General features: G+C 36.7%; 3 protein-coding genes across 10 annotated transcripts; 1 reads left to right on the forward strand and 2 right to left on the reverse strand.

Moving 5' to 3' along the window:
• LOC130985038 (protein MEI2-like 5) lies at nucleotides 1–6,415 on the forward strand. Of its 4 annotated transcripts, none has more exons than XM_057907791.1 (12): nucleotides 1–364; nucleotides 1,379–1,661; nucleotides 1,744–2,207; nucleotides 2,635–2,793; nucleotides 2,890–3,006; nucleotides 3,120–3,271; nucleotides 4,167–4,258; nucleotides 4,353–5,250; nucleotides 5,341–5,425; nucleotides 5,508–5,576; nucleotides 5,647–5,826; nucleotides 5,912–6,415. In XM_057907791.1, the coding sequence occupies exons 2-12, from the start codon at nucleotides 1,541–1,543 to the stop codon at nucleotides 6,026–6,028; spliced, it is 2,454 nt and encodes an 817-aa protein (XP_057763774.1). In that variant the 5' UTR covers nucleotides 1–364; nucleotides 1,379–1,540; the 3' UTR covers nucleotides 6,029–6,415. The 4 variants fall into 4 exon arrangements, with proteins under 4 accessions (XP_057763774.1, XP_057763775.1, XP_057763776.1 ...); XM_057907792.1 differs by having other exon boundaries at nucleotides 196–660; XM_057907793.1 differs by having other exon boundaries at nucleotides 196–557.
• A 1,185-nt stretch (nucleotides 6,416–7,600) lies between these two features.
• On the reverse strand, nucleotides 7,601–11,021 carry LOC130985039 (ribose-phosphate pyrophosphokinase 4). 3 transcript variants are annotated; one of them, XM_057907796.1, is made up of 8 exons: nucleotides 10,823–11,021; nucleotides 10,170–10,386; nucleotides 9,206–9,521; nucleotides 8,738–8,833; nucleotides 8,536–8,604; nucleotides 8,320–8,448; nucleotides 8,034–8,136; nucleotides 7,601–7,940 (listed from the first exon to the last, which is right to left on the reverse strand). In XM_057907796.1, exons 2-8 carry the CDS (start codon nucleotides 10,280–10,282, stop codon nucleotides 7,810–7,812), a joined length of 957 nt encoding a protein of 318 aa, XP_057763779.1. In that variant the 5' UTR covers nucleotides 10,283–10,386; nucleotides 10,823–11,021; the 3' UTR covers nucleotides 7,601–7,809. The 3 variants fall into 3 exon arrangements, with proteins under 3 accessions (XP_057763779.1, XP_057763780.1, XP_057763778.1); XM_057907797.1 differs by having other exon boundaries at nucleotides 7,601–7,934; nucleotides 10,823–10,991; XM_057907795.1 differs by having other exon boundaries at nucleotides 7,601–8,136; nucleotides 10,823–10,991.
• A 941-nt stretch (nucleotides 11,022–11,962) lies between these two features.
• On the reverse strand, nucleotides 11,963–18,962 carry LOC130985041 (glutamate--cysteine ligase, chloroplastic-like). Of its 3 annotated transcripts, XM_057907799.1 has the most exons (17): nucleotides 18,781–18,947; nucleotides 18,566–18,655; nucleotides 17,851–18,209; nucleotides 17,121–17,271; nucleotides 16,757–16,864; nucleotides 16,084–16,176; nucleotides 15,309–15,392; nucleotides 15,101–15,169; nucleotides 14,964–15,034; nucleotides 14,800–14,868; nucleotides 14,414–14,507; nucleotides 14,235–14,324; nucleotides 14,073–14,153; nucleotides 13,619–13,711; nucleotides 12,893–12,973; nucleotides 12,677–12,746; nucleotides 11,963–12,325 (listed from the first exon to the last, which is right to left on the reverse strand). In XM_057907799.1, exons 3-17 carry the CDS (start codon nucleotides 18,186–18,188, stop codon nucleotides 12,237–12,239), a joined length of 1,581 nt encoding a protein of 526 aa, XP_057763782.1. In that variant the 5' UTR covers nucleotides 18,189–18,209; nucleotides 18,566–18,655; nucleotides 18,781–18,947; the 3' UTR covers nucleotides 11,963–12,236. The 3 variants fall into 3 exon arrangements, 2 of the variants coding, with proteins under 2 accessions (XP_057763782.1, XP_057763781.1); XM_057907798.1 differs by lacking the exon at nucleotides 18,566–18,655 and having other exon boundaries at nucleotides 18,781–18,962; XR_009088863.1 differs by lacking the exons at nucleotides 11,963–12,325; nucleotides 18,566–18,655 and having other exon boundaries at nucleotides 12,709–12,746; nucleotides 12,893–12,976; nucleotides 18,781–18,956.
• Nucleotides 18,963–20,388: the final 1,426 nt, after the last annotated feature.

Consider the following 20,388-nt stretch of genomic DNA (forward strand, 5'->3'; position numbering starts at 1 on the left):
ATCACACCCAAACAGAGCTTACCGAAGATGGAATTGAAAGCAATAATATTTTTCTCTGCTTTCAGCCATTAAAGATTTCTTAAGCAAAAAATCTAATTATCAATTCACTTTAATAATCTTTTATAGGATTGTCAGATACCTCTTTCCCTCCAATCATTTCCCACTGTGCTTTCTCTTTGGACCACTTTGCCTTTGTGGGTCTCTATCTCTATCTCTCTCTCTCTCTCTCTCTCTCTCCCCTCTCTGTGCAAGTGTTGTTTATCTCTCTAAAAACAATTTTCTCTCTCCTCTCAAACATTAACTGGTGTTGCGGCGGGAGAGAAGGAAGTGAAAGAGTGGAAGTTAACAATTCCTCTGCTTCTACGTAAGTGGTGTTTTGTTTTCTTCTTCAGTTTTTCTCTCTAGCTTGTGAATTCATTTCTTTCTCTTCCTTGTTGACTTCTCTTTCCCACCAAGCCCAAGTTTGTTTTTTTTTTTTTTTTTGGGTTCTGTTTTCTTTGTGTGTGTGTGTGTGAGTTTTGAGAAACCGTCTTATGATTTTTCAGTGCACAATTAAGGTGGGCCATGTATAATTATTTATGTTTCAAGGTTATGCGAGTTGGGTTGTGTTCAAAATCTGTAACTCAGTAGATTTTGCTGCAAATTTGCGATCTTTATATGGTAAAGTTATGATCTTTTTCTTGATTTTGTCTAATAGTTGCATGTGGTTGAGTAAAAGTTTTAAATTTGTCTAGTTATTAACAAGATTTTTTCTTTTGGACATCTCTAACATGAGCTTGTTGTTTATTTGATTTGGGAAATTTATGGGTGTTTCGGTTTATAGCAGTGTTCATCAGTTACCGATGGTTGACCAAAACTAAATAGTTTGCATCTCTATATGTTGTACTAATTGAACCAAGTTCTGATTATTAATTCACTGAAACTGAGTTTCTTGTGCTTTAATTTGGAAGCTTTAATAATACAGAATGATAAGTGGAAACTTTTGTGTTGTTTCTTATCCCTCTTTTTGGTTGTTTGGTAAATTAAAGCTTAATTTTCTCCATGAGCAACTGTTTGTCCTTTCTCCTTGTAATTATTTGATATGTTGACTTTTTTTCCATTTTCTTTTTGTTAATTTACTATTTTGAGAAGTAGGCAGTCTTGATTTATATGCCTCTGCATGCTGCTGAATTTATTCCCAAAAATCAACTCCTCTTGTATTCTAATGATCCTCATATTTACAAGAAATTTTGTGGTTAGCTTAGCACATTGAAGATACTTTTGTTTATTAGTTATACGCTCTTGCTTTCTGTTTATAAGTTGCTTACATCAGTTATAGCTATTGACTTGCCACCACAAAGTTAAGATATTCCAATTTATGTTGTTGTGTTTCTTGCAGGAACTGATTTGAGTGAAGCAACCACAGGAACATTTAACGAGTTCTCATATATTTGATGCATCACGATACATTCATGTGAAGTTTTGAGGGACTCCATTCTGCTGTAACCCGAGCCACCAGATTGTACCGCCACTTTCTTTAGGCCTGTCTGAAATCCCATTCATGAGTACTGGAGGGAAAGAAAAAACCGCGTGGAAACTTCCTGGCAGAACTGATGCGTATCACGCATCTAGCGATGCTAGCTTGTTTTCTTCTTCATTGCCCGTGCTTTCACATGAGAAGCGTAAGCACAAGCAATGCCATCATTATTTTGATTTTCTTTTATTTTACTGTGAACTCTTAGATTTGCTTGTTTCTGTTTGTAGTTAATTTTAGTGCATCCAATCAAATTGGTGTGTCGCTGGATGACGGCTTTCCTAGCCTTAGCAAGCTACGGCTACAAGAAGAAGTATTGGATCCACTCGAAGAAATTGATCCGGGTATAACAGGAACTTTTCTCCCTGGTGATGAAGATGAGCTTTTGGCTGGCCTTATGGATGATTTTGATCTCTCCGGATTGCCGACTCAACTTGAGGACTTGGATGATGATTTTTTTGGAAGCGGAGGGGGAATGGAAATTGAACATGAAACTCAAGAAAATTCAGTTAATGGAATATCAAGGTTAAGTAGTGACTCTATTGGTATTAGCAGCATTCCGCAATTTGGTTTTGCAAATGGTGTTGGATCGGTTAGTGGTGAACATCCATACGGCGAGCACCCTTCGAGGACTTTGTTTGTTCGCAATATAAACAGTAATGTGGAAGATTCTGAACTGAAGACTCTCTTTGAGGTATGGTTAACAAGATTCAAATTCAGTTTTCAGCTTTTATCTTTTTGTTTGGTTATGCCTCTTCTAAAGATTTCTATTTACGGATGTCCCTTGATTTGGAGCTGCAGTCTCCATCCTTCCTTTCCTTCATTTTCTCTCTTTGGTAATATAGATACGATCAGTTTCATTACGCTTGATTGTATAGAGATATTGCTATAACTGACAGTACCTTAGATTTTTGGCTGGCCGGAAGTTTGACGACCCTACACTGCGGTGAAACACATTGCGATGAAGCCCCTATGTGAAGGGTCCTGATATTTTAATCACTCGTATCTCAGTTTGTTGAGTATTTCTTGTACTTCATGTTAAGGTCCATCCAAAAATCCTCATTATCTTATGAAAATACTAATTTTGTGCTCTATTTTTTCTTTCTGCTCCTGCCCAATAGCAATATGGAGATATCAGAACTCTTTATACTGCATGTAAGCATAGGGGATTTGTGATGATATCTTACTATGACATCAGAGCTGCTCGAAGTGCGATGCGTGGCTTACAAAATAAGCCCCTGAGACGAAGGAAACTTGACATCCATTTCTCAATTCCAAAGGTCTGGACCCTGTTATCTCTTGATTCTCATTATGTGTGTTGCTCGATTATTTATATAATTATACCTCTAACGACTATCGTATCTTGCTATGCACAGGACAATCCGTCTGAAAAAGATGTCAATCAGGGAACTTTAGTGGTGTTCAATTTGGATGCTTCTGTATCCAATGACGACCTTCGCCAAATTTTTGGTGCTTATGGGGAAGTGAAGGAGGTAGGTTCTTCTTACCATGTCAAATCGTAACATGCATCTAAATGTTACTTTCCAAGCAGTTGTTTTGCTTGTATTTGGTGAACTGAATTTGCTATGTTTTGCATTAAATGCAGATAAGGGAAACACCACACAAACGACACCATAAGTTCATCGAGTTCTATGATGTCAGAGCTGCAGATGCAGCCCTGAAGGCTTTAAATAGATGTGACATAGCTGGAAAGCGCATAAAGCTTGAACCTAGCCGGCCTGGTGGTGCTCGTCGCAGGTAACCTCTAAAAGCCATGCTTTGCGCCTATATTTCTTGGTTGTTTGTACTTTAGCATCTTGTTTTCCTCTTAAGTTTACAATCATTAATGCTTTTCCTACCGGCACTAGTGCTGTTATTTTTTTGAAGCTTTGAGCAGAATGAATAGCTGCTATGTCAGCATCTACACATGGCACACTTTTAGTACATCCACATTGTCTGACCCGAGGAAGACAATAATACAGTGCTTAAGAGCAATAATTTCAGGAGGCACACTCCGGTACATCCGGATCCGCCATTATTACACCCTAATTAGGAATGGATAAATCTCGATTGGATTTAATTAGGGTGGATGCACCCTACATTTGGATGCACACGAGTTTTTCCTAATTTCAGAGATTTGAGATATGAAAACATTTAAATGCCACATCATTTAACTATTCTAAGAGGGTTGATTAGCCTAGACGAGAACTCCTTTCTCCTTAAAAGCTCTTCCGTTTTTCGTTTTCGTTTTATGCGGGTTGGGTGGGGGGAGGTCAAATGAAAGTTCCAAGGTTCAGATATGAATATTTGGCAATTGGAATAAATTTATATCAAACTCTTGCATTGTATACAACATTAAAGGAAATATCGAGTAACCTTGCCGCGTAATCTTTTATACTGGTAGGGGTAACTTTTGCATAAATGGGCTCGTGCAAAGTTTTTGTTATGATCTTTTACTGCAAAGAAGTCGGAATCTTGCTTCTTTAACTCATTATGTCTCTAAAAAAGAAAAAAAATCATTATGCCTCTTTGTACATAGGACTTCTACATACTAAATTTATTTCTCTATAGATCTTCTTTGTCTCTAGGAATGTATTCTTTGTTTTAATGATGATGGCTTATATGGAAGATTTAATGTGCTTTCCGTGCACAGCTTAATGCTGCAACTGAGCCAAGATCAGGAACTAGATGAAGCTCGAGGTCTCCGACATCCAATCGGCTCACCTCTAGGCAACTCTCCTCCAGGCATGTTAACTGGTGGTCTGCATATTAAACAAGCCCGTTGTTGGTTCCGCCTACAACTTTAATTCATAAACTAACAATCATGGTGTGTCTGCAGGTATTTGGCCAAATTTTGGCAGCCCGGTCGAGCAAAATTCCTTGCATGGTTACAGTCAGTCGCCTACTTTGCTCAGCCCCGTCGGAAGCACTCACTTGTCTGGTTTGGCTTCAATTCTTCCTTCTCATGTATCAAGTCCTGTGAAGATTTCACCCATCGGTAAAGATACCGCCCGAATGAGCCATCCGAACCAGGTATTTACTAACGGCACGCATGGAGCAGCCCATCAGCAACACTTCTCTGTTCCGGACCCGATGATAAGTTTAAGTCCTGGAGCTACTTCATCATTTAGTGATTCCAAGCCATCCAGTGTCGGAACGCTCTCCGGTCCTCAGTTTCTGTGGGGAAGTCCCACTATCCACTCCGACCACATTAACTCTTCGGCGTGGGCATCTTCGCAGAAAGGGCGCCCGTTTCCTTCTAGAGCACAGGGAATCGGATTTCCATACACGAGTCAGCACGGTCCTTTTCATGGTTCACATCATCTTCACGTTGGATCTGCTCCATCTGGTTTTCAAATGGAAAGACATTTTGGTTTTTTCCCCGACTCCCCTGAACCGTCGTCCTACCTAAATCATGCAGCATATGGAGTTCCAAATTTTAGTCACGGTAACGGGAATAGAGTCCCTGCGGCTATCAACCTAGGCGTTGGTTATGCTGGAAATTTCGCTGAAAGTGGTTCTCCTAGTTCCCGGATGATGTCGATGTCAAGAAATGGTCCTATATATTTTGGAGGCATGGGATCTGCTGGTAATGATGGAACAATAGATCGTGGTCGAAGAAGGGCTGATAATGGAAGCCAAATGGATAACAAAAGGCAATACCAACTTGATTTGGAAAAGATCAGAAATGGTGAAGATACTAGGACTACTCTGATGATTAAGAACATCCCAAACAAGTAAGAAAATTGTAATTCTTGCTTTATATGGGGTTTTGTATTCTGAATGCTTATTTATTTCCTATTTCGTCGTCTTATCCATCTCTAAAGGTACACTTCGAAGATGCTTCTTCTAGCTATCGATGAAACGCACAAGGGTGCATATGATTTTCTCTATTTGCCAATAGACTTCAAGGTAATCACATGTTTAGTTAGTTAGAGAAATTGTTCCCTCTTCCAGTGATTCGATATTAACGTGTTTATTGATCTTGAGCCAGAATAAGTGCAATGTTGGATATGCCTTCATCAATATGGTTTCTCCTTTTCACATCATCTCCTTCGTCGAGGTATTTGCTTCTTTGTTTCCATGAATCCCGAATATTTTGTTAATTTGACTTGCGTCATGCGTCTTTGAAGGCATTTAATGGCAAGAAATGGGAGAAGTTTAATAGCGAAAAAGTTGCTTCGTTGGCATATGCAAGAATCCAGGGGAAAGTCGCCCTCGTTTCACATTTTCAAAATTCAAGTTTGATGAACGAAGACAAGCGGTGTCGACCAATTCTTTTCCAATACGAGGGCCAAGAGTCTGATGATATGGTATGTTATGGTTTCTATCTGTGTTTATCAAAATTTCGAGTTGCACCCTAAATCTCTATTCGAACTGTTGTCTTTGGTGACTCAGGCAACCTTCTCGTCCGGCAATCTGAATATTTTTATCCGTCAGCCAGATGGGTCTTACCTAGGAGACTCTCTCGACAGCCCAAAGGGCGATCCGGACGAGAGGCTGTACGGAAGCTAACATGCTCGTGGAGTAACCGATTCTAGTAAGACTTTCGTGGTAGAGTATGTGCTCGACTCTCTTGTACAGTTTTCGCATTTATTGAAGTTCCGTGATCGTGTCCACTTTTTGTGATGGATGCTCGAAAAGACATGAGTTGGTTTTTAACAATGGGAGAAGAAGTTGGTGAAGCTGTCCATTGCTGTTTGCTCATTCTCTGCTTTTTCCCAAAATTAATCTTTTTTCTCACCTTGTTTTGTGTTGGTCTCCATTTCTAGCTATGTATAGAAGAAGTTTCTAGAATTGGCTGAGATTTGGTGAAAAATGTATAGCATAGAGTAGTAGGTTTGTGTGTGGTCATGTACTAAATGGAATCATGGATTTATGACATGAATGTTTATACTCTAAGGTCTTGACTTGTTATACCGTCTTCATCTTTGTTCTTGAAAACTAACCTAGTAGTGTCGTCTCGGCGCCGGCTTTTGTCGACTACTACCAGCACGGTGCGCTAATCTACCGTCTTTATTCTTGAAAACTTACCTAGTAGTGTCGTCTCAGCACCGGCTTTGGTCGATTACTACCTACACGGTGCGCTAATCTATCGTCTTTATTCTTGAATACTAACCTAGTAGTGTCGTCTCAGCACCGGCTTTCGTCGACTACTATCTGCACGGTGCGCTAAGCCGCTAATCTATCGTCTTTATTCTTGAATACTAACCTAGTAGTGTCGTCTCGGCACCGGCTTTCGTCGACTACTGTGTGCTAATCTACCGTCTTTATTCTTGAAAACTTACCTAGTAGTGTCGTCTCAACACCAGCTTTGGTCGACTATTACCTGCACGGTGCGCTAATCTATCGCCTATATTCTTGAAAACTATCCTAGTAGTGTCGTCTCAGCACCGGCTTTAGTCGACTACTATCTGCACGGTGCGCTAATTTACGTAACTGCTACACAATCGAACAAGCTCATAATTATTCGATCTAGGGAAATTATTGTTTTGCAAAATTTGATATCGGGATGACACCATATTTATCTTATTATTTTTAGAAAGTGTATGCGTAATTTCCTATGGATTTGATTTGATTGTACTTATAGTATCTTTATTTTTTGAATAATTTGCTAATTTAATATATTTAAGTGTTGTACATTTTATGTAATACTCCATCCGTCCCCTATATCTATGTCTAAAATCTTTCGACATATATTTTAATAAAAAATAGTTGAGAAAATTGTTATGTATATTGATAATGAATAAAAACTAATATTATAGTAGAAAAATGATCCCACGTTGAGAATATTAATGATGGAGAAAAGGTTCACAATAAGAGAAAAATTATAAAATTATATTTAAGGTAATATTAAAAAAAATATAAATGACATATGTCTAAGAGACACCAAAAAGAAAATAAATGCATAACTTTAGGAATAGGGGGTGTATAAAACTGCTTTGTCTAACCATCCAAAATTATGATAAAATCTATCTACTTTAACATATATATATTCACTATTTAAATGCAATTCTTCGAAAATGTGATAGGAATTATCTATTTTAATGCACTTTTTCTTTTTCTAAATCTACTTAAAGATCGATCTTGAAAAGAATACTCAAATAAATCTTCCACAAAATACAAGATTGCCTGTTTTCATTCGGTTAAATTAATAGGAAAGTGAGAACTTATTGTGGGTTAGGAGACACCAAATTCCACATTCAGACATGAATTCTTTAGAGTGCAACACAGTGCCAAGTTAAGTAATGGATTCCTCCTCCTCCTCCTCCTCCGTGGCCGTGGCCGCGGCCGCCTTAGATTTGGAGGGCGTCGGATATGGATTTCGCAAGACTCAACACTTCAAAAGGGGCTTTCCCGGTGATAGCTTCAACGGTGAGGGGGCACGAATCGCTGATCCAGAAGTGGGCGAACGCCTTCACTGAAACTTCAGACGCACCGACAACAACAATCACAACGAGGAACAGGTGAAAGAAAACCCGAAAGATTGAGCAATCAACAAGTGTCGAAGCAACCCTACCGTTGTCATTCTTGTGAACAAATCGCTCCCACGACTTCTTTGGGAACACACCGTGAGTGACATATGCACTCACCTTTGCTGCACCTTTTTCTGCCAAAACTTTCTGACAAAACAAGAAATGGAATAGAATGAAATCATGAATGCCATGGGAATAATCACATTCTCAATAGTTCAATCCAAGCTAACTCTCAGTCAAATCCATGATCAATTTGTTTCACAATAGATGTTCAGACATTAAAAGCTTCAAGAATTTAGTCTTCAAGGTATAGAAGGCGATAAGGAATACCTGACATTCGATCAACGTGCCACCCGATTGCACTAAGTCATCAACAATGACGACATGGCAATTAGCAGGATTACCCTCTTTTATCCTCACTATTCTTTTGTCGCCTTCACGAACTTTGTTGCAGATGACCTAAGGCCAATTATTGGGACATGAAAGCTCGTATTAGAAAATGCAAAGCAAAAGAAGAAAAAGATTATTATTTCTTGAAGGACAAACCATAGGAAAATGATCGAGCAACTTGTGGAATCGTTTCCATGCTCCATCATCTGGAAACGCAACAACTATCTGCAAAGAAATTGAAGTCAGGCAACAGCCTAATATAGTTGACAAAATAAAACTATCCTAATTGTTTTTATGATCGTCAATATCATTAATAAAAGCAACAATAATGTCTACCAAACAAACTAAAAGTATTGACCTTGTCCGATTCTGGAAGTTTCTGAAGCCGTTCCTTTAATAGTGGGATTCCACTCTCAAAAACAGGTAGAATACTATCACCAAAATAAAACCTCTCCTGCAAAGAAAGTAGCAGACGTAAGTAAAGTACGCTAGTCCCATCTCAGAGATGTTAGACAATATGTTTCTAGTTGGAGTCCTCGAAAAGAACTAAAATGATTCGGAATTGACTAGCCTTCTTGAAGGATAAAAAGACAAGACCAACTTTTTTCACAACAACCAATGGCAGATGATAAGACTTGTTGGGAATGAAGGAAATGTAAAATCATAAAACCGAAAGAAGCCATTTTTTATGCCATAAGAAAAGACTAAAACGGGGAATGTAGCTTTCCCCTATTTATGGAAAATACTGCAAAGACGTATGCCGGGAAGTGGAGAGAATAGATCTAAAACAAAGATATAAATAATAGAATAGGTATGAGAAAGGAACCTGCAAAGCATGTATATCATAGATAACCAGACTAGTTGGACCACCCCTCGAGATGGGGGTATTAGATAGCATTCTGGCCAAGGTAAATGCAGTTGCAACGTCACCTTCCTCTTCGATTCGCTCAAAGGAACCGGTGGGAAAGAAAGGCAATACAACTGAGAATGAGGCACAGAACAACATCGGAAGTGCATAAATGACCGAAAGCTGTTCAAATATGACTGAAGGAGAGCTGAAAGATCCTAGAAAGGCAACATGCTGGCCTCGTATATCATGTGCATTTTTTATGAATAGATTTGGAAATCCATCGTCAAAGCTCCTGCATAAACCAAACACATAATCTAAACAAAGCCCTGGCCAGTACTGAAGAAAATATTAACACACCAAAAGAATGCTATCCCCTCACTCAGATTAAGTTTTAAGACAATTTATCAAACCAAAAGGCTCCTAATAACACAGATAATCAACTTGCAACGAGCACACAGCCGCTCGTACACCAGCTAACCTTCAATTCTAATCACGATACCACACTTTCTGAATTCAAATTTCATAGTCAGGCTTCAAACAACATAAAGTAGTGTCAAACTAATCAATTCTAATGGTGAGAACTCATGCTATACAGCTTGATCTCTGAAAAAGTAATTCTTTTACACCAAGAAAATAATGATTTGTACCAAATCTCTCTATCTCATCTTACAATTACACAATATGCAATCTATGCACCCAACCACAAATGAGTAAACAGGAGCACTTTTTCACCTAGCTACAACACGCCGATTACATTGCACAAAACAACATGATTTTGTTGAAAGCAACACTGCACTTTACATTTTTTTACAAAAGCAGAAGAAAGCGCAGTCTAGTCTCTTTCTCCAACCATATAAAAAACGAAACTTTTCCTTAAGAAGAAGACATCTTTGTACAAATTTCCCATTCCATCGATCTAAAGGTGTGGTTTTGGCTTTACCTCCAGTTAATGGATTGAAGTTGGATGAGGTTTGATTGAGCAGCAACTTTGCGCGCCAAATCCTCAGCTTCCACACAGTAGAAAAGCAGCACCTTCTTCTTTGACCTCTCCATCTCCCTTTCCCTCTCTCTCTCTCTCTCTCTCTCTCTCTCTCACACACACACACAGAGTAGGCAGGAGATAAAAATTGGGTCTTTCTCACGAGTCTCCGCAATTCCTGCAATTCAGTGGAGGAACTCTGTGAGAGTGCATTGGGTCATTGGTCATTAGGCATAAAGCTAATCAGGGCAGGCTTGCGGGCCGGGTTGGCTGGCCCGTGGCCCTTAAAAAGCCCGTTATTTGACTGTGCGGGCTCGGGAAGATGCATGCCTTTCGGCAGGTGGGTCCTACTTTTCTTTCCTTGACATTTTTTTTATGCTTTTTTCATTTATTAATTGATGATTTTCTGTGTTAGTGATTTCAAAACCTCATAAATTAAGCGCCATTAAACAAAAGATCTTTCAGAGCCAATCAACCTCATATGTTCATTGATTATTACAAAGTAAAGCCTTAGCTAGTAAATCTATTTCCCAAGCTACAGATTCTGTTGACAAACTAAGATATTAAGATTCTCTAAATAATTTTTTAAAAAGGAAGAAGAAGCCAAAATTTACCGCGCAGGAGCAGTGGAGAGAACAACGGCTGCTTGCAGCTTTGCTCTTTCTTGACTTTGTATCCGATTTTTCAGTTTATAACATCAACAGCGGCAACGAGCGGCGGCGGCGAGACGAAGGGTTTCAAATATCAAATTAAAAGGGTTTCTTTTAATTTTTAATTTGTATGTCAATAATTAGTAACATTAAGACTTATTTATATTTATAAAAATACTTAAAGGCTTACATACAAAAATATCGATTGAGAAAACGAAATGACAAGCCATGTCTGATTGAGGAAATACTTAATTTTTTATATGTAATTTGATAGTAAAAAAATCGTTTGAAAAACACTTGGATATTCCATGAGTTGTATGTAATCAATTGTCTCTAATGTTTACAAAAATTAAACCACTTTCATATTTGAAATTTTTTTATTATGCAGTGATTTTTTTTGACTCACAATACAATTAATTATTATTAACATTATAAACTTTTTTATTTACTCACAATACACTTAATCATTTTTATTAAAATCCGTATCGTTATTTTTTAGAACTATTTTTTGTGAAGTAAGAGAATATATGCACTCTTTTGTTCACTTCATGGCCCAATGGACTAGCTCAAGTATGGTGTTTCGAGCCAAAAAAATCAGTTCAATTTGCCTAAATAAAAAATACCTCATCCGTCCCATGAATTTTGATATATTTGATTTCGGCACGGGAATTAAAGAGTTGTATTTTTTTAGGGAAGAATTAAGGAGTTGTATATTAGTATTTTAAGTGTGTATGTGATAAAGTATAAAAGTGATAAAGTAAAAGAGAGAATGTAATAATTGTTACTATATTTAGAAACGTGTCGAGATTCGCGGAACGACCCAAAAAAGAATACGTGTTAAGATTCGTGGGACAGAGGGAGTAGCATGAACTCAATAGGATTAATCCAAAATCTGAGTGAATTTTTCAAATTATTTTAACAACCATGGAGAAATCATTATGAGTTGATGAAGATTTAATATCAAATCTGACCTGATATAATATTGTGATTGAAAGTGATTGTATTTAACATATGGTAGAATCACATGCTTTAAAATGTGGCTATTTTATTTACTTATCGTCCTTCCTTTCTCTCACTTTTTGCCATGCATTCAATTCAAGCTGATTAACAAACCATACAACTTGCATAGAACATGAGTTTGCATCTACAAATAGACATACAATTTGCTGAAATTCGATCTACCAAATGTAATTCAGTCGATAAAACATCTACAACACCAACAAGTCATAGCATGTGACCACGTTCTGCTGGGTTTCAAATTGGATTCTGAAAAACGAAAAAGCTTCACGCGAGGCACATCAAATTGTCTTGGGACGGACACGAGAGAAGCAGTGAGAAGCTAATCAGCTAGACGTTGATTAATATTCTCAAACGACGTCTAATAGAGCAGCTCCTCAAATACAGGATCGACACTTCGCCCCCACTTCCCATGGTACAGAGCAAGGAGCTTTTCGGCTGGTGTTATACCTGCATTAGGCATTGACAGAAACAAAACATCAACTCAAATTGGTGTAGAAGAGGCAGTAGACAAAGAATAGAACACTATATAGGCTAATATACCACACACTTCAATGGATTGAATAGTTTGGAGCTTATTTTGATCCAACGTATTGTCGATCTAATCTATCTCAATGCATGAAAAGTAGGTTAATTTGCATGACACAGAATCTAACACCTTCTGTATTGTTAGGATATGAGCTGTTAAGACATTTAGCACATATTATAAAATTCCAACTTGGTAAATAAGAAGGAGATGAGACTAAGGGAGATTTGATCCTAGAAGTTTTCGGGGGAAGGTGTTTGAGCTTCAGTGCTCACCTGTATTAACAACTTCAGTCAATTCGTTTAAAAATCCGGTTTCCTTGAAGCCTCTTCTATCCAAGCCATCCTATGAGAAAGAAACACAAAGATGAATAGTGCCCACGAGAAAAAGATGGAAGACCACTCAATCTAGCCTTGTCCCAATAATTGAGTGAAAGCTATTATGTACAAATCAAGCAATGACAACACAAAACAGGATCACTGTTACGGCACCTTAGCAAATTTGAGAACGTCTTGTGCAACATGCTTCAGCAACCCATCACGAAATGGCGTCTTCAGCCCACTCTTTGGGACCTACTACAAAATCACTGATTAAAAGGGATTTTCATGGCTAGCTATAAATTGTATTCTGTGCTTTGCTCAGCACTACAAGTTTGCAAATAACAAGGTGCAATCCTTAAAATATGGCGTAATGCTTACGACTGCTGGTAGAAGATTGAATGCATTATATGATACCAATTATAGATGGCACTTCATGCACTCAAAAGCTTTGTATATTGCATCAGGCACATAACACATGCATGCCCTCACAGGAATACCACCTCTTGGTATTCCGGTGAATACCTCTCGTAAAAATTAAATCCATTTTCATGCTGATTAGTCTTCTGCCCATAATTTCATCACATGTTTTATTTGGTTTGTCAGAATAAATTCTATCTCACAAAATATCGTTCTTGCCCAATCCTAACCAATTTCATAAAGATAATTCTAGTAAACTAGAAAGAATTATTTCGGAAGAATTTTTTTTCTTACTTCTTAGCAAAATAAAGTGAAGCAAAATCACATACCTTTGAGATACACAGAAGTCTTTTAACAGGTTCATAGTAAATGATCTAATAATTTTCAATTAGCCAAGACATACAATTAAGAACTCTTGGATATCTGTTTCTTAGATATGAAACAAGATTGAAATCACAGTCAGCCTACTGAGCATGTTACCTTATTTCTAAGCATTTGTCTTTCCTCAGGTGTCCAATCTGCTATCATGTCCAGAACATTTTGTAGAGAGACGTCATCATACAAGAGACCAACCTGAAACTTAGTAATCTTAGTACAAAGCTCCCTACTGCAACCAATATAAGGGTAAACAAACCCAAATATAACCTTAGAAAAGCAGGAATCTTGAATCAGATCATTTTTCTGTGTTAAGAGCATGCATTATACAGGTTACTCTAGGCTCCTTCTCACACTCCTTACCAACACCACCAGCTGTGTCCTTCAATCAATGAAGAGCTCGAGAAATATCACACTGACGGCACATGTATCATTAATTTTTTTATTATAAATCCTTGAAATTATTATGTTCTCCATTTCATAGTTTGATAAACAAAAGTGTGTAAACCACATAAACAAAATAACAAGATAAAATACTATGCAAATTAAGAGAATATACCCAAAATGCAGGTAGCGCGCATAGCCGCCTCCAAGGTCCTCCATCAGCGCCCCTCATCTCCAAGTATCTCTTAAGCCTAACCTGGGGAAAGTTAATAACTGGAATTTGTTAAAGGTGAAGATGACTGCCAAATATTCATGCTCAATCATTAATAATACGAACCTCTGGAAAAATTGTTGTTAAATGATTCTCCCAATCGTTGAAAGTTGGATATTCACCAGGAAGAGAAGGAAGTTTCCCAGCCAAAAAATCCTACAGAAGATTTATAAGACAGAAACAGTCACGCCCAGCAGAATTACATGAAAGAATCTACATAGAAAGAATCATGTGGAGGTAAATACTCGGAAGGACAGTCCAGCACAATCAATATACTTTTTCTGCCGATAGACAAAGTACATTGGGACGTCAAGAGCATATTCTACATACTGTTCAAACCTGTTCCAGCAAACAAACGCGCATTAAATACAAGCATTCCATTAATATTTGAAAAATCAAATCACAGGTGCTCAAAGTTCCTAAGGATTTATTGAAAACATAAGAAAACTTCAAATGAAGAATGTTAAAACCAACCAACTACTTCGAGCTTTTCTGTTATGTTGTGTTTATTTGCTATAATTAGTTATAACTTATATATGAATGTCTCTTTCTATTATCAACAACGTACATGGCACAATTAAAATATGTACTTCAGGGTTCTGGCACAATTAAAATATATACAGGTCCTTACCCAAAGGAGTCATCAAAGACAAAAGGAAGCATTCCAGCTCGGTTATTATCGGTGTCTGTCCATATTTGGCTGTGCAGAAAAATGAATTATTATGCGAAATCAACATATATAACTCAGGGTAGTAAAAAAACTAAAATGTCTCAATCATGAGAAAGCATAACTACCTTCTCATGCTAAGATAGCCGTTTGGTTTCCCTTCAGTGAATGGTGAATTTGCAAACAACGCTGTAGCTATCTGTTTAATAATACATTAGATCCCACATATTTAATTATTTCCTGCAAAAGACAAGTGCCAACTTACAGGCTGTAAGGCAAGACCAGCCCGAAACTTCCTTATCATGTCAGCTTCAGAATCAAAATCCAGGTTGACCTATATAAGATAAAGTGAAAACAACCCTGATAAAGCATCTAAAAAGCTGGAAATATGGAAGGCTGAATAGAGTATGGTGAGAACTGAATAAGTATTAATAGCAAGCCGTAAATGAAAATTCAGCTTTACTCCTCCTCACCTGGACGGTACATGTTCTAAACATCATATCAAGTCCCAGCGACCCAACTTTGGGCATGTAATTTTTCATAATTACATATCTTCCCTGAGAAAATTTATGTTGTCAGCACAGATAGAACTCATCACATCGTATATAGCAGTTAAACAGGACAAGGACAAATTGCGTTATGCAATAGACTATTCCATAACTGAAGGACAAGGATATGCCAGATAAAATACAATATCCTAAAACATATGGGAAAATACAACACGAGACTAAAGAATAAATCCAAGTGATTGAAACATCTCAAGAGAATAAAAGATCAATGTGCAATGGAAACTGGCTACTTCTATGTACAATCAGTTAAAATTGCTTTGAGGAAATGTGAAACAGAGTGGTTGTCTAACTATGTCCAAATCTATGACTCAATTCCTCAAATGGTTTAAAGGGATCCTGTATGTTATATGTTTCAAGAATATTTTCTTATTCCCTGAGCAATGAATGGCACAACATAATTGCTTAATTTCCAAGTCATTCATATGGAGAAGCTTATCAGGAAATAAGATGAAGATGTGCTGAGGGTGTAGCTTGAAAGTTTTGTCAGTAGGGTTCAAGAGTAGTACTTATGACATCAAAACATTATTATCAAGAGCATTGTCGAATGTAAATTTATAACTTGCATTCTAGGATTTATCTGTGTATATGAAGAAGAGTAGATGATTAAGTTTCTTGTTCCTAGAAATTACAGCCTCAATAAAATTTGAAATTTAAATATATAAGTTTGACTAGATTTTACCTTGGGCATTATTGGTATGTCTTCGCGTCTCCATTTGGGCTGGAAGCCAATTCCTAAAAATCCAATCCCCATCTCCTCTGCAACAGCCTTAACCTGTGCATTACTACTAAATGAATTACTATTTTTGAAGTCTAATTTGGCTGGTTAAAGAGAGTTTCTGCAAGTGCAAGTACAATAGACTGGACATCTTTACGGAAACGAGAGAGAGAGGGAGAGAGAGAGAGAGCGATCTCCAGCACACCATATGGGAGGTTCTTTTAGAGCTTCGATCAGATGTATGACATGAAGGTGCCCAATTTAAAGGGCACATGGGCATTTTACACTTTTGTGGAAAGTTTCTCTCATTTAAGGCACATTTCGATTCTGACTAAATTTTTGTATAACGTGATAAAGAAATAATTGATTTCATGATAGGAATTGACTCTAGCCAATAGTATTCCCACTCGTTCTGGTTTATCATCACATTTAAAAGGAACAAATTCACTTTATAAAATAACTCTTCAAGACAAAAAAGTTAATAAGTTATTAAGTGCAAAAATATAGTTCTTCTTTCTCATGCAGTTGAGGTGATAGAGGAAAGAATATCAGGAAAAAGAAAATAAAGTAAAAAAAATAAAATAGAGAACCCAGAGCACTAGATTCCTTAAACTTTATACCACAAAACAGAACAAACCTGATAAAGATGAGAATTGACTTCAGCACAAGTTTGATGCAGAGTTTCAAGGGGTGCACCACTAAGCTCAAATTGGCCACCAGGCTCCAGCGAGATACTTTGTTTATCCTGGCAGTTTTAATAAACTTGAACAATTTCAGTATGTTCATAGGATCATAGGTTTCAGATATGAGAATAGTGTAGTTCCAATTAACTTATTCTTTAAATTGGAATCCAAGGTCTGACAATATGTTTCTGATAGAGGAGTATAATATATATTAGCATTTGCCTAATGTTACATGGAAATCAGCACGCATAGCATAGACAAAGTATTGGGAAGAATGGCCATATATTTTTCTGGGAATTGGAGAAATAAATCACATACCTGTTTGAGTCCAATAATGTTTTCACCTTCCATTATTTTATCCCAGTCAAATCTCTCAGATATAACGTTAAGAAGCTCTGCTATCTGTTCATATTTCATGGGGTTTAATGTTCCGATCTCAAATCCAAACTTTTCATGCTCAGTGCCTATCCTGTACAAGCCAATGATATATGGTTTCATCAGATGTCAGATTTTTAATAGATTAAGAACAACCCAATGTATTGCACATTTAAACTTAGATTATGAACTAGAAACTCAAATCCAAAATGCTGGCCGGATTCTACTAATGAAGCAAAATTCATCCTCCATAAAATTCAAGTAAACAAGAGAAATGAAAGTGGTTAATCATTAATTGATGCTGGGTATTCAGGCCCAATGCAAAGGCATGATAAGAAACAATTGAACATTTCTCAAATAACAGCCTCCAAGAATAATAATCTCAGATTTTGTAGACTATAGGTTTGAACTTTCCCCACCACCATACAAACTAGAAAGTACGATATCTCAAAGCAGTTTCGTGTAAGTCAATTACCTTTACAGTATAGCCTGCTCAAAGTAATTGAAAAGCAACAAGAGACTTTAAAACTAACTCCAATAAACTGGTTGTTTCGCAACAAAGAAAAAAGAACTGCTGAATAGCAACTCAGAGCATATATTGAAACCGAAGGGTATTTTTGCATGAACAAAATGCAATCAAAATCTTAGTACCAAAAAAAACTATAACTCCAACCTCCAGTTTTCCTTAGGCTTGCAGCCCGAAGCAAGGTAACCTACGAGATCTTCTTTTGTAAGCGGTTCGGTCGAGATAACAGCGTCTTCTGTAGGAGGACTAGCACCAACAATTACATGGCGCCGTAGCCTCCTTCCCACCCCAGTGCCAGCTGAGCACGAGCTAGGTTTCACCTTCAGGGAACTCCACAAAGAGGACCGCAGACATAAAAACGTTTCCTTTCTTCTGGCGGAGTCAACTCTGTTGGCAAAGGTATTAACTCCATTGTGCCTAGTTTTACACTGTATAACCTCAGAATGAATGCTACGAGATGAAACAGGATGGGACATCAACGTCATGGCTGGCAGGTGCAGAGCCAACTGCCAAGGCACAAAAAACATTAAAGAACCATATATTGAGCTTAAGAAATCAAATCGACAAGATGGTACATAAAAAGAATAATAAAACAATGCATTGTTCAAGCATATTACGCATTAGAATGCTGTCTCGGTGCACATTTCAGTACCAATTATATGATTGATTAGTTTCTTTAATGAGGTTTACAAGTTGAAGGGCATGATCATCAAATTTCAAAGTATGCTAATTCTCAGATTAACCTTGAAAGTTCAACACTTTTTATCCATAATTAAAAACTTCACAATTTTAGGTAATGAAAAATTGCACGTAGAAACTACCAGACCTACCCACACCAAAAACAGAAACCATATAATCAAACCTGTCAGGAATTCCAACTTTACTAATATTCCATCAAACTGAACATCCCAATTCAAGAATTAAGCTACGCTCAGCCAGCCAAGACAATAAACTACAACAAGAAAAACACCCTATACAACAGCACGAACAGAAAACTTAATAGGAAATTATTACATATAAACTTAATGATTTCAGCTAATAAAAATCTTTAATTGAAACGATAACAATCGAGTTTACCAATTGTTTGTATCTGCGGCAAATCTAAAATTTGAAGAGTGGAGAGGAGAGGAGTGATTCGCGTGAACGTCAAGAACTGAAGACCAACATTCCCTGCACTCGAAAAAAGAAAAGAGAAATCAACTTTCTCTTTTTTTCTTTATGAGCTGATGAAGAGTGAAGAAACTATGACCACATTTCTGATTCAAATATATTATTTAAATGGTTTATTATAATTTTTTAATTTACTTAGAATACATTATAGAGTAAAGTTTTTTGAAATTGAAATTGACGTAGCAAATTAAAATTAATGCGACATTATTGAAATAAATTGAAATTATTATTATTAGTGTGTAAATATTAAAGGATAAAGTTAATTATGCGAAGCTACCCTTAAACATGTTTAATTTTTTTAACATACGAAGAAGCATATAATATATAATCAAATCAGCAACTCGGGACCTCTACATCACATAAAGGTCGAAAAATTATCTGCACCGCTCTTAATTAATTAGCTATTTTCTTGTTTTTTTTATTATTATTTAAATGACCAAGTATACAAAGTTTGAGTATTAAATTAATTGATTTGTTGATTAATCTTATGGTGAGTACTCAAATTCATGATATATTGGATTAATAGAAAATTCAAATTCATATGGTGTTTGGGCCTTAAAGTGATGAAAGAAAAAAAGAAATGAAGGAAAAACAAATGTTGGGCCTTAAAGACATCACGCAAGGCAAGCCTGTTGGGCTTTTTGCGGAGGTGTTGGCAGCTGGACTAGATTTTGATAAATTAGAAATGGGCTTTGGCCTATTTTATTATCAATTACTCCCTCCGTCCACGAAAGAACTTCCTATTTTTCTATTTCGGGACGTCCACGAAAGAACTTCCTACTTTTTCCTATTTTGGGACAATACCCCACCACTTAAAAAATACTCCCCTTTTAAGACAATTCCCACCACTCAAATAACATTAATTAAAACAACACAATAAATTATTAATACTTTTTCACAATTCCCAATACACTTTACAACTTTTTCTCCACTCTCAATACACTATACAACATTTTATTAAAACCCGTGCCACTCCCTCCTAGGAAGTTCTTTCATGGACGGAGGGAGTACTACTTTATACAAAAGAAATTTTTATCATTTCTCATAAGTGAAAAATGGTGAACAAAGTGTGAATGGGTTTAAAGTATAAAGTAGATTTCCAAAATAGGAAAACACACACTCTTTGTGGACGGACGAAAATAGTAATAAACACACATTCTTCGTGGACGGAGAGAGTATAAAATAATAAAATAAAAGAGAAATTTATTTTATCCCTTTCTTTCACGATAAATTTAAATATAAAGAGCACACTCTTAGTCTATCGTTAATAATATCATTCCAAACCTCTTTGATAGAAAAATGAGAGAAAATATATATTCACTCTTTTTTTCACCATTTTCATATGTTTATTATGATTTAAAAAAAAAAAAGCTCCAGTATGGAGTGGAATATTTTCTTGAACGGCTTATTTTTACTTATTTTCTCTTCAATGTTGGATAAGATTATCTTTAGGTAGTGGGTGTGAAAATATTTATTAATATTTTCTTATCTTTTCATATCTAGTAAATATATGAT

This window comes from Salvia miltiorrhiza, chromosome 5 (genome assembly GCF_028751815.1).
Source record: "Salvia miltiorrhiza cultivar Shanhuang (shh) chromosome 5, IMPLAD_Smil_shh, whole genome shotgun sequence".
NCBI classification, from domain to species: domain Eukaryota; kingdom Viridiplantae; phylum Streptophyta; class Magnoliopsida; order Lamiales; family Lamiaceae; genus Salvia; species Salvia miltiorrhiza.

Coding starts and splice junctions, on each gene's coding strand:
- LOC130985038 (XM_057907791.1), top strand. CDS start 1,541: ATGAGTACTGGAGGGAAAGAAAAAACCGCGTGGAAACTTCCTGGCAGA. Junction 2,794..2,889: donor TCCATTTCTCAATTCCAAAG/GTCTGGACCCTG, acceptor TGCTATGCACAG/GACAATCCGTCTGAAAAAGA. Junction 3,007..3,119: donor CTTATGGGGAAGTGAAGGAG/GTAGGTTCTTCT, acceptor CATTAAATGCAG/ATAAGGGAAACACCACACAA.
- LOC130985039 (XM_057907795.1), bottom strand. CDS start 10,282: ATGGAGAGGTCAAAGAAGAAGGTGCTGCTTTTCTACTGTGTGGAAGCT. Junction 8,605..8,737: donor AACTTCCAGAATCGGACAAG/GTCAATACTTTT, acceptor ATTTCTTTGCAG/ATAGTTGTTGCGTTTCCAGA. Junction 8,137..8,319: donor GCACGTTGATCGAATGTCAG/GTATTCCTTATC, acceptor TTGTTTTGTCAG/AAAGTTTTGGCAGAAAAAGG.
- LOC130985041 (XM_057907798.1), bottom strand. CDS start 18,188: ATGACGTTGATGTCCCATCCTGTTTCATCTCGTAGCATTCATTCTGAG. Junction 14,154..14,234: donor TAACAACAATTTTTCCAGAG/GTTCGTATTATT, acceptor AACTTTCCCCAG/GTTAGGCTTAAGAGATACTT. Junction 12,326..12,676: donor GACTGAAGTTGTTAATACAG/GTGAGCACTGAA, acceptor TGCCTAATGCAG/GTATAACACCAGCCGAAAAG.